We start from the raw sequence: 13411 nt of genomic DNA, 5'->3' as shown, positions 1-13411 counted from the left end.
ATTTACACTGTTGCTATGTCTGTTCAACCACTGTTTCTGAAAGACAAGAGAGCTTCATTCACTACAGCTGGCAATCAGAGGCTTCCATGAAAATACATTTACTGAAAAATAAATTAATGGATTGTGTCAGGTAACATTCAACATGCACTTCCTAATAGACCTTTTTATTTATAATATAGGTGAATTGCATATTTAAATTCAAATTTCATATATTTAGTCTAAATATAAACAGTTTACAAACTAGATGTTTACAGTACTGAGTTGTGTTCATTTAGGGCTATGAAATATTAAGGATACAGAAATAATCAATTGGAAACTTGTAAAATTTAGCAAGTTTTCTTGCTCATCACATAATTTCAGTCGGTATCCCAACTTAGCCTTTTATAAAGAACATTGTGTATGTATAGATGTATCTACCCAGGACTCTCTGAAATCTTTGTGATTTGGAACACAGTCCTCAACTGCACTGTATGTGAAAGTATGAGGCTGGGGGTTTAGGTTAGTTTTCAAAGGTACTGAAATGTCTGTGAAATCACACCATGGTCAGGATACGTAAAACATTAGAGATGCTAGGCCAAATTCATTTGGACTGCTTTGCCTCACTTGGCCTTCTCCATCTCAAGCAATCTGAGGAGGAGCGGGGGCAGGCGCAGGTTCTGGATAAAGCCTTACATTCACAGTCCCGGTTAGAATAGCACGCAATTTGTTCCAGCTTTCACCTGTACTGGGAAACAAAGGATTGAAAAGTTACCACCAACTTCTGTATTCTGATTTTTAACCATGTCCAGCTCTTGTCTGATGCTCTGAGAAAATGAGCTCCTTCCAAAAGGAAACCACATTCTTCTCTTTCAAACTGTACGCAATTCCCTTTCATTCTTCCAGTGTTGTTCTCTCCCCATTCCCTTTTCCTAATTCCTAATTATTAAACAATTTATCCTTAATGTAAGAGAAATTCTTTTTCATTGTTGCTTGTCTGTTTTGTGACACAATCTAGCCTTAAAAGCTATTTATTTTGTGTAACTGTCCTGTATCAAATTGCTCAGGTCTGTAGCCACTGGAAGTCTTTCAAAAAGAAATCTCTTGGGACAGCTTTACTCTCTCACAGCAATAGGGAAACAGAAGGAGAGGTATTAATAAAATCAGAGAAGTGCACAGCTGGTGAGCAAAGTAACGCAACTGGTGCTCAGGCATAATTTTTACAGAGGAAGGACAAGCTACCACATTATTACTGCAAGTTTCTTTTCAATTTTTATGCAACTAATAGCTTTTGAATCCATTTCTTCAAATAATACATTTGAACCTCTGTATAACAAGAGCTGAATACAGTAGCAAAATGTCTTACAGATTATAGGGCAAGTCCTGCAATCTTTGTGTACCATGGAACCTCTATTATGACTCTAAATCTGTGAAAATCATATTTCAAAATTCTAGATATGATTAAAAAGCTAAACATTTTTGTTAATTCTTAGCATGCCCAGAATTACCAATGTGGGATGACAGCTACTAAAACAAAAATCTTTATGAGCTAGCTGTAAAAACTAGTCAAGACAGGGAGGATAATACAATTTATTTTCCCCTGGAGTGTCCTTGACATTCTTTCACTCTCATAAAAAGAATATTTTTTGTTCTCTTCTGAATTGCCACAGAGGCTTCCAGCGTATCAGCTCTTCTGCACTTTCATCTCGTTTTAGAGAACACATTAAACAATTTCATTGAGAAGAACGTGAACAGTTTTTGTTTACAATTGGAGAGGCTGATTTTGCATAACTTAACTGGTCTGGCTTGCAGACAATTATCATTACTACTTGCTCTTTCTATAATCAATCCAGGAGTAAAAAGCAAACCAGTAAAAGATAGATTCTCTCACACACACACACACACAGAAAAAAAACCATTGATATTTCTCAGAAATAAAAAGTCATGTTCTGAAAGCAGATGATGATCAATAGTGGTGCTATTTCGGTGCTTTGTGCCGCTTTCAAAAGGGCGCATATTTGCTTATAAGGTAACGGGGACAAGACTATTACAGCACATATCAGAAAGCCCTGTTTCATAAGCTTATAAAGTTTCATAACCTGCAGGAGGATGTGAATTCAGTTTGGCTTCAATTAAATAGCTCTTCATTAATATTTTACCGATGACAAAGACATCAAGTTTAGTAGGTAAGCTGTAGACAGCAAACAGCCTCATTATATTCTGTTTTTGTAAGTAAAGAGGGAAAAAAATGGCACCAGAAAAGAAATACAAAGATAGATAACACATTCAGTAATGGCTCCAGAACCTAAGCTCAATGGTAGCACCCAAAGAGTTTTCTGAACAAAAATATTTAAGCCTATTTTGCATCTTTTTTTCAGTCAGCTTTTCCTCCAAAACTATAGAAAATATCTAAACATTATTCAGGAGTCACCATTAAAACAGGGAAACAATCATATTACAAATGTAATCTAAATGACCTTAATTAATGCCAATCAGAACCTATAAAAGTTTTTTTTTTTTTTTTTTAAAAGAGGATCTATTCTTAGAGTCTATAACCAGAATGTCAGACAAAAAAAGATGTTATGACAAAGATCTTACATGTACTTATTAGCATAAAAATATGATACAAATAGGCTACAGGCCAAATTTGCTTCTGGAACAGCACTAAATTTATGCGAGCACAGAGATCAGGTAAATTCGTTTACACCCCTGGACATCAATTCTTTCATCCTTGCAACCAACCTCATAATTTTTCCCTTCTTAGAACTATCACAGTAGCTTAAACATTCACGAAATCGTAACTTGTAGCCACAGTAATTTTTTTTTGTAATCTCTACCATGTGTCATTTTGCTTTCTGGAACAAACTTCTTAGAGTGTAAGGTCAACACAGTCACCAACTACAACAGGTATTTACCATCTACTCAGTTTAGCAGGATTAAAATGGTCCTTGTTGACTCTTTGTCCTCCTGTCTATCCTAAAGAGTAGGATAATTCCTACACTTTATGCAGTTCTATACAGACAAAGTAGTATTCACCATTAAAAGCATAAAAGAGAAAAAAAAGATAAAGCTACAACTGTTCTTAAGCTGAAGGCTGAACACTTAACATCTTGAGGAGAACGTTGTCCTTTTCCCCTGTGAATCTTATTCTACTAAAGATCCAATAACTGCAGATAGAATAACTGCATTACTTGTGATGTTACCTTTCATGTTTTACTGTACTTTTCAGTAGCCTCTAGCGCACCTCACAGTGCTTAAGGCATAGCCTCTGTTTCCCTCACTGGAACCTTTTCAGGGTATTCTGAGAATACGCATGCAGCCTTTTGACCTTTCCTCCTGTCCTCAACATGCTTTATCTAATGTAACCAAAGAACTTTCAGCACCTTACAATGCTTCTGAATACACAGTCCTATCCCATGTTTCAACATAATACCGTAAAAAGCTGCTACTATTTCTCCACTGAGGCTGGAGGAGTATGCTTTTACACAGGATATTACATAGACTCCATCTGCAATCTTTTTAAAATAAATTTCATCTGTGGAAAATCATCTTGCTTTGCAGCAGAAGCAGCTCTGCTCTGCAGTGAGTTTTTTTCTGCTTTCAATTACTTTCTTATACTCTCTTCTGCTTCTACCTGGATGGGTATAGTCTCTCTACTCTTCAGTGCCTACAGGTCATTTTGATTAATGCCACTTCCCATTTAAATCTTAACATTCAGCTCAAAAGACTTTTTTTTATAGTAGGTAATGCTAAGTTCAGATATCGAGTTATTTTTGGGGAGCTGCACATCTAGTTACCAGAACGCAGTTATCAAGGAAACTGTCAAAGCAACAAAAATCCTGGAGTTTATCCCAGAAAAGATTTTCATTAACCTTCCTTCTATTGGTGCACAATACAAAGCATATTGACATATTTTAGCTAATGTGATTAGCAGTTTCCCATTAGTAACCCAGACAATACTCTGAGAACTTCAGGACAGCTTCCAAGTACCCCACGGCATATCACAAGATCTAACCGGGAGATTTTCTGACCAACAGACTCCAAAGTTATAAAAGACTCAAGGTAGCTTAAAAATCATAGGTGTTAATAAGTACTTTCTAAATGTCCTTTCTAACTGTTTTTTCCTACCCAGGGCAGTAGGAAGGACTTGAAATCGGTCAAACTGTGAGAGGCTCTTAACTCTTTGCACCACGGCAACTGATGCTGTGCATCTAGAATGAAGATTTCCAACTTCTGTATGCATTTGTACTGCACTGTAACCACTCAACACTAACAATGTTTTCAGGCTGGCTAGTAAAAGAGCTCTAAATAGTAGTTTCAGCACAGCTCTCTGCACTGAGTTATTATACAATCTCATTAACTGTCCCTCTTTATCTTTACAACCTACAGTCTTTCAAGCTAGGAAATCTGTAGCTCCTTCAATCTCTTCTCATCAGATAAGTTCTAACTCTATGTTTTTCTAATCCCTCTATAAAAATCTCTGAAGAATCTGCATAGTGAATATTACGCACAAATCTTACTTAAATCAAGGAAAAGAAATCTTATCAGCTATGATCCTACTGCAAATTCCAGTTAATACATCCTCAAAACAATCTGCATGCACGCGGTTCCCTAGTTTATCTTCGGTTAATTACCAGGTAATTCTCAAAGCCAGGCAGCCACCAGAACTGGTTTTAGGAGCTACAACTAAAGCAGCTGTTTGGGGCCACAGCTTATGAGGAGGTCTACTAGCCTAACTTGAATATCAAGTCATCCGACGCATGAGAAAAGCTGAACCCTACACATTAATCTTTGCCCAGGATCCAAGTAACCTGACACTTGTTTTGTTCACCACAATCCTCCCATTTACCTTACTAGAAGGCTACAGCAGCACAGAAGTAGAGCAAAAAGTGGTGAATCCATCCTCGGGGTTGGCAAGAGGATGAATGCAATTAATCATATGGAAATGAGAGTTCTAAACATATTGTTAGTATCGCTCTTATTTGCTTGAGAGAGTGCACACACCTCAAAACCTGCATACAGCTCAGAGCAGTGTTGCACAGGTTCTAACCCCCAGTTACCTTCCATTCCCACAGCACAACCTCATCACTTTGTAAGTAAATGGTTAAGTCTGGAGAGAGGTGAGGCGTTAGGGGAGGGTTAACTTGACACTCTGATGAATTAAAGCTTTAAGAAGTCTATTTAACAGATTTACCTACTGGTAAACATGTGGAAGAAAAAGCTCCTTCTGCTTGCATGTACTTTAATGAATAGTTTGAAAACATTCGGTTTCAAATACCAACAAGCACTTGAGTGAAAAAATGAAGTAAAATATATTTCTTCACTGTTTCAAGCACAAACGTAGGATGCTCTTCGTCCTGGTGCTCCTATCATGCAGTTGAACATTACCAATGACAACAGTATTTTTAGCATTTTCGCTTTGCCCTATATGTACTCTTACTATTTCGCTAGGAATTGGAGCAGATTAAATCCAAGTCACTTGTCCTGAAATACATCATGGATCAGTCATAAAGGACATTTGGGATACAAGTTTTGTGATCACGCCTGTTACCCGTGATTTGCTGATATCACCTGCAGTGTTGATGATGAACGCCAGACCGTTGTGCTACATTAACATCACATAGACTGCATTATCTCTTATCTCTCTTCCAGGTCATTTACAAGATCTTCCGAGGGTGCAGATGTATGAAGACTTCTGCAAACATTTAAGTTCACTGAAAAAAGATTTTTAGAGGACAGGAACAAGGAACATAAACATGATCTCTTCTCTCCTCTGCTCCTTCAAATGTTAGTGTAGTTCAGTTCAATCCTCTCTTTACTTCTCCTTTCCTACCTCTGCTACATGCCTTTCCCCCCACCAAGCCACCATACAAATAAGCCTTTTCGCTAGTACCTCCAAATACAGACACCCACTCTCGAATCATTAAGAAGTTTATTTTTGAATTATCTTCTATATTCATGAAAAAAAGACTAGAGGCACAAGAAACAAACAGCTTTTTTTTTTTTTCCTTCATGTCAGGGACACAGCATGATTCACAAATAAAAAGGCTCTACTCAGTCAAATGCTAAAGCCCAGAGAAGAATTCAAAGTTGGAAAATGTTTTAGTTCTTTAAATCAATTACATGATTTTTTTCTCCTCCCCCCCCCCAAGCAGCTCATTTTTACTTCTCCCTTTCCTCACATTTATAGCCTTTAGTCAATAAACAAAATAAAAGAGCTAGAAGGCTAACCTCCTACAGGCATACGTTTAGTCTGATACAGTAAGAAGATAGGGCAGAGATACTACAGGCCAGTAAAACACAGATCAATAGCCAACAACAATGACTTCCGCAAGAATCTCAACCAAATCTGCTATGTGCCGCCTCCTCAACAGGATTGCCTTCAGAAGGGTTAGTCAGCTTGTTTAAAGGTCTTGACTTCCTCGTGCCCAGCAAAAACTAACACTGCAACTAACCAAATGCTTTCTGTTGACAAATCAAAACACAGGATATTAATCATGTTCACTGATACTCTATTTTTGCTGAGGATAAAAAGTAGAATATATCAGGAAGAGAACAACCATCAAGAAAGGAGAAGAGAGCTTTGAATTGCCTTCTATGCAGAAACTCCTGACATACGAGTATCACCTATTGCCGATTTCTTAAGTGTGGGAAATTGGAACAGCAGAAATAGGACTACTGTATCTGAATTTTTGGCCAGTGGATTAAACCAGTAATAGGTTCAAAACCAACTACCTCATTTGTGGCCCCAATCCTATTCTCAGAATTACTCAAGAACTTTGGGAAATAATAAAAACACTGGACTAATTTTCACAGATACTTAGAACGTGTCTAAATCATTAGCTATATTTGAGTTGGAAGCAGTACATCAGTGACTGCACTGCTCAGAGGGGACCTACTCACCTCGCCTGTGCTGCACAAAGCCCACTGCAGCTACGCAGCTTCCAGCCTGTTCACTAACTTGCTCATCTCTATATACCATACTGCAGCTTCACAGTATATGTAGCAAAAGGTTCCTGAAGGCCTACATTACATTTGAAAAGAAAATTTAAGCTTCTAAATCATTCAGGCACTGTAAAAGATTTACTTAGGTCTGCAAATCTAATTGCTCACCTAAACTTGATTCAGCTCAGGCAATTTTAAATCAGTTAAATTGGTGCTAATGCTGACAACACTAAAAATGCTCTTAAAGCAATTTAAGCTTAATTTGGTAATTTACCAACGTAAAGGTTAAGCCATCTAAAGGTATTTGCTTTATGGAATTGTACTGGCCTAGTTATAATAGCTAAAATAGTTTGTTTAAACTTTTCTGATACAGACAAGTTTGTAACTTTACTTAAGGTAACACTTCTTCCTCTGTAAATGGCAAAGCCATACAGAAAATGACACAACAACGGGCATAGCTTTTTTTCTAGCACTGAATTATCTGACTTTTTCAGAATATTCTGTGAAGTGATCATCAGTAAAGAAAGTGAAGCCTTTTTTCCACGGCTTGAATGATCTTTTTTGTAACAAGTAACCCCTGGGATAAGAAGCACTGCTGTGAATAGGTCTAGACTTTACACAGCCATGGGTCACTAATTTAATTAGATTTCAAAGAAACTAGTCTACATTTACACTGAATACAATACTTCCTGTACCCTCCCTCATACTAAAAGGAATAAAACAATCCCACAGACGTTTACACCTCAATGCATGAGGAAACAACAACAAAGTGTACATACAATACCTTGAGTTGCAGACTGGGTTCATATTGTTCAAGTTATTAGTAAAAACTTAACTACCTGCTTAGTTGGTATTTTAAGCGAGTAAGCAAAAGATTTTTGCATTTCTAAAGCAAGAGGATTCTGTTTAGCCTGATCTGTTCAGAAAATGACTGCAGTCAACCAACTTCAGTAACTTTTTCCCCCGTACCTATTATCTATTTTTAAACATATTACAAAATTAAATTAAGCTTCTCTGTATGAATAAAAGAAATGAAAAAAGAACTTTGCTGGAACAGTGCATTGCCTCCATTGCAGTACCTTGCCTCCTATAAAAATTAACGGTCTGAGGGGGGTGAATGAGCCCTCCTGTGAATCAGTGCCCTTAGTCTTCTGTGCTTTCCTCCTTCCAAATGAAAATGGGGGCTGTAACTGTGACAACAAGGTTCTATTATCACATTCGTTACCCTGAGTTTCATCCTCTGCAAGGTTACTGCCCTCATAATTTGAGTGATCCAAAGCTGCATGGATTAGCTACTTGAGGAAATTGTTTTTTACTCTCACTAAAAGCCATGGAGGAATAACAAGAAACCAAGTTCATACTCTCTTCCAGGAGCTCGTATAACATTTCAAAGAATTCCAGTAATAGCCCCTACCTTGTGCAAGTGAAACACCACTAACAGACTGGATCAGTTGCCTCTAGTTTCACTGTCTATTAATGACCTGAAAAAAATTACTATCTGACACAACCACGCTGCCACACATTCGTTCTGCTTTTCAGTGACATGTATGTGAAAGAAAAATGTCCTGTGATAGCTATATGAAAAATGTACATAAATAAGCTGGAAGTTTGTAACTGTTAACCACAGTCCAACTTCACACATCTAACATAGGTGAAGCAGAATAAAAACTCAGACTAGATCCAACTGTTACACGCAAGTACACGCGCTCTCATACTGTATTCTTTCACAGGGAAAAGAGATGCCAGCTTGTGTCACGCATCCTTTGGATCTCTGACATAAATCAAAAACTTAAGGTATTAATTTGCTAAGCTGATGATAAAGTTTTTCTGTAGACAGCTGTAAGCTACTTCTTTGCATGCTGTACAAAAGAGGTCAGAATTTTATGAAGAGCGGATAGAGTGGCGCTAGCGCCACAATTTCTGGGAAGTCCAGTGCCTGGAAAAGCCTGAGAGCAGAATTCCTATTTGGCAGGCAAATCCGGCAACAGCAAAAGGTGCAACATACCACAACCAATTTCTACAATGCAGTATTTATGGAAATATAATGGCTCCTGTGGCAGGAAAAATGCTTGATGAATAAAAGAAAACTGAAATAACCACACTCCTTACTCTCTTATGTTAACTAGTGTTAATGTCAGTGAAAGAGAACTGAAGGGGTTACAGAAGGCATGAAACAGAAGTCTAACCATTCATTCCTCATTTTGATCTCTTCATTCACCTTTTCATTCAGATCTCTTGTTAATACTGCTGGGCCATGGTACTTATTTATTTGTCGACATACAATGGAAAGGAGAAGTCAGTCAATATAAAACATCCAGCAATTTGTGCCAAATAAAAAGTTTAAAGACATCTCTGTTTTACAGCTTTTTAGGAATTCCAGCATATCAACTTAGGTGTTTTTAAAATAAGAGTTGTGATGAAAAAGCAGAGACTTTCACAGTATGAAAATTGAGAAAGAACAAGCAGTATTTTCAATCTTATTTAAAAAGTGCCAGGGCAGAGCACTGGTGATCCAGGAAACGACTGCAAAGAAAATCCAGGACAGGCATATTGCACATTCTCACGTGCACAGGAAAAAAAGCAGGGGTAAATGAAAGTACCAAACAACATTCAAAGATAATTCTATTTTTACTCTGGTTGTAAATGAAAGCCACAGAGGCAAACTCCTTGCCCTCCTCCCCTAAAAGCTGAAAAGCAAAAGCAAAACACAGAAATAAAAGGAGTTTTAGCAGGAGAAAAAACAGACCTGATGAAGGAACAATAATGAAAACGTAAAATGGAGGAGGAAAGAAACTGGTTTCTATCTTTTCAGAAGTAGCATTTCTTATTCATGGATAAAGGACAACGAATTCATGAAAAGCAGTTTAAGTGAAAGAACAGGAAGGGACAACTGAGTACAACTCAGGGATTAACACAAGTCTGGGGTGGCTAAGAACACCGAAAATAAAAGCCAATTATGATGTTATTTCCTCAATTCTATCCACCTCTGCTTTACAAAGTGACAAGTTGTAACAGCAAGGGTTGATGTGACCTCAGTATAAACTAGTAGGACAGAACCCCAGCATCCAATTCAGTTATAGGGGAACATCCCTTGGCATAAGGACACAACAAAGAAAAAGATATGAAATACAATAGCCAGAAGAAATCCAGCACTGCATGATTTCCAGAGGAAATACCTTCTGACGACACTTGAGTCTTTGGCCCCAAAGTCCAATGTCAGGGACCTGAATAATCGCCAGAGAGAAACTGTCTAAAGGCACACATGGCACAGAGCCTCTTGGCGCTCAAGAGAACTGTAGCTGGGATTAAGTAAATTGCCAGAGCCGCGATAAGAGTGCTGGAATCAGAGCTGTGGGAATTAACAGGCAGATGAAAACCCTCCTTAATACATCCCTCCTTTTACCCTCTCCTACCTCTCCTACCCCATAGAACTGGACTCAAGCAGCACCTGATCCAAAAGTATATCTGCCGCATGAGCACATTCATGGCTACTTGTATTTACAGTAGTGACAAACGTGTTTACTCCCTCCCCCTTTTTTCTTGTAATCGTAGAGCTGCTTTATCACCGGTGTAGCTTAAGTTTACATGGAGATGGTCAACCGATTTCTACCGGCAGCACATGGGTTGGTTCAAGCATTGCTGAATCCCGTGGACTGACAGGGACCATCAGAGAGAGATTACCATGTTAGCAAATTCTAATTTATTCACAACACATGGAAGAATGTCTCAGCAAAGACTCTCAAAGCAAAGCACATTAATTAGTTAAGCCTACTCACATTTTGTGGTTATTTTAAAATTAATAGGGTTGAGGAAACTAGGGCATAGAGACACAAAGGCCCACATCCTCAAAAGCACATTGTGGGTGTGCTGAGGATTGTGTTTCTTGATCTAAATCTAAAAGGATTTCAAGGTCTAATAATGAATCAATGAATTTAATATCGTTTCTCAGATTCCTGTCTCACCGTGATTAGGCTACTATAATGACCTGGAATTCAAACAGCATCATCTATTGCATTATATTAGACCAATGTTGGTATTAAAGAATTTTCAAAATTACTCCTCATGCAATAGTTGACTCATCACAGCAAGACCATAAGGTTGAATACTCTGGTTGTCTTTTTACATAGTCATCAAACCATATGCAAGTTATACTGAGAATAGCAAAAAAGAAAAAAAATTAAAATACAGTGGGTGTAAAATGTCATGATTTTCTGTCATCTTCCACAGTATGTTTTTATAAGAAATGCATGAATCATTTTACAGTTAGCAACAGTTTTATGATGAGAAGAGAAATATTTTTGTTTCTCAACAATATTTAAAAATAAAAAAAAATAACATACCTGTTTCTTTACTGCTTTTCCTTTGAGATTGTGCCACTTGTATAACCTCAGCAGCAGCATCCCTTACTATCAAATCCTCGTTCTGCAGCAGTAGAACCACACATTTCCACATAGCAAGTGTATCAGACAGACCTAGATATTTATGGAGAAAATTAAGACTTCTACTTCTTATATGCCTTCAAAGTTACAGAGCTCCATTTTTGCACCTAAAAATGACAGATTGAGTGAAACATTAAAATGCATAAAAATGCATTAGTAGTGAATTGGGAAGATAAGTGGGAATGTGATCAAAATGCTTTCTGCACGCATGTGAACTTTATCTAGGTGGTTGACTCAGTCTGGTTTATATAGTGGGTAACTGATAAGAGGATAGACAACTCTGAATCTGAGTTCAACTTTATGTCTTGGATGCTCTGAATTTTCCATAGTTTCTAGGAGTGCAGCGCTCCTGCTGGGCAGCGGCAGAAGTTCTGCTGCTGAAGGTCCACTAACTCACTGTCATCATGGATCTACTGTTGCCGTCTGTCTAGAGTGGGGCTGAACAAGCCAAGTTTTGTTCAGATAATGCCAGTAGTGCTGGCCACAGATGCCATTCCCTGCAGAAAATAGCAAACGATCCCACCCACCCACCTACCTTCCTCCTTCTTCTCCTCCTCGTCCACTAGAATCTGCCCTCATGTCCCGTCACCTGTTTCTCTCACACCCACCAACATGCCCTCCTACTCTTATTCCCAGTATCTGTTGGAAGCCAGCCAGGCATAATCTGTGGGGTAACTGCACACAAATAAAGACTAATCAGGGATAATTGCCAAGGTGGAGGCATTCATCTTGTAAATCCCACACAGGTGGGCTCAATATACCAGCCCAGTGGCAGTTCACATATCACAAGCCATAGACAGCCTGCAAACCCTTGTGTCATGTCAAGGTGTCACTCTAAGGACGACTAGCTGAAGTGCTGAAGTCACAAGGCTGTACTCACAGGCTTGCTGGCAGTACTGCTCAGGTGGACTGACTTGAGAGCTTTCAGCAAACATCATCACTGAGGGAATCCACTGAAAAATCTCTTTTAGAGGCAATTAGTTTTCAAGATACTACTTTCTGGTGATCACAGAGAACAGTGAAGTGGCTGCTTAAGTATACTGGTTTTCTTCAACCATGTTATCAACAAGTCTGTCAGAGATTTGTACCACAACTCTAGCCAGACCATTAAACCTATTTCACTGCTTGGGCAAAATGAATTGTTTGAGGCTCCACTACACAGGCAGAAGCAGCATTCCTCTATTTCATATACCCTTCCTATTTGGGCGGAGCATGGAGCATAATTATTTCACAAAGACGTTGTTTTTTCCCCTGGCACAATGTATCCATGTAATAATGTTATACAGAATAATTATTCCCTTCTAGATACAATAGACAAGTTTCTACCATATCCCCAGGACAGATGAAAGACTGCAAATGGATTTTCCAGAACGACTTTTTTTCTGAATCCTCAAGTAACAGCAAGGAAAGATGAGGGAACCCAGAACTCACTGACCTGCATTATCCTCCTCTTTTTATAAATGAATTTCAAGGAAATTTATTGGAATGAGTAAAGTTCCAGTTCATACAAAAATTTTTTTTTTCTTTTTTATTTCTGCTTTAAAGAATATGTGGCCAAGCGAGCTGATATAGAATGAGGCATAAATGTCAAAAATGTTTGTGTGTGCATAATCCCATTAACTTTAACAGAATGCTCCTGGTTTTCTATCACTGCAAGCTGATTTGATAAACTTTTCATTGCAGCAGTTAACAGTTCCACAGTTGTGAAGAAGTCCAGACTGACAATTCTAGGTAGTATGGACAATTAATACTTCATCTTGTTTCTGAACTCTTTCCTCCCCAGGCCCAGTTTTGGGGGCAAAGAGCTAATTCAGATGGCTTGCCCACTCAGGCTTTGGAGGCTTCCCCCTCTCTTCAAGCAGGATACAAACTGCTGCCATTTCTTGTTTCAGAACTTCACATCTGCCCCAGAAACCAGCAACTGTTCTGACAAGATCAAAAGGGAAAAGTCTGTTCTCCATCAGATATGGACCAGTTCCAAATGGTGAGACATGAGAAGTTCAGTATCTGGGAGTCTCTCATTCCAAGACCTCTACAGTCTTCATTAGATA

The 13411-nt window shown here is 38.3% G+C and overlaps 1 protein-coding gene across 2 annotated transcripts in view; it reads right to left on the bottom strand.

Moving 5' to 3' along the window:
- Positions 1-13411, bottom strand: part of THADA (THADA armadillo repeat containing) — a 180128-nt gene that overhangs the window by 18664 nt on the left and 148053 nt on the right. For both annotated transcript variants that reach the window (XM_068939662.1, XM_068939663.1), the window contains one exon: positions 11262-11393. In XM_068939662.1, coding sequence (XP_068795763.1) covers positions 11262-11393 — 132 coding nt within the window. The remainder of the gene's footprint in view (positions 1-11261; positions 11394-13411) is intronic.

The sequence above is a fragment of the Struthio camelus genome, chromosome 3 (genome assembly GCF_040807025.1).
Source record: "Struthio camelus isolate bStrCam1 chromosome 3, bStrCam1.hap1, whole genome shotgun sequence".
In the NCBI taxonomy this organism is placed as follows: domain Eukaryota; kingdom Metazoa; phylum Chordata; class Aves; order Struthioniformes; family Struthionidae; genus Struthio; species Struthio camelus.
Note: the sequence above shows the minus strand (reverse complement) of the source record. Positions and strands in the feature narration are given on the sequence as shown.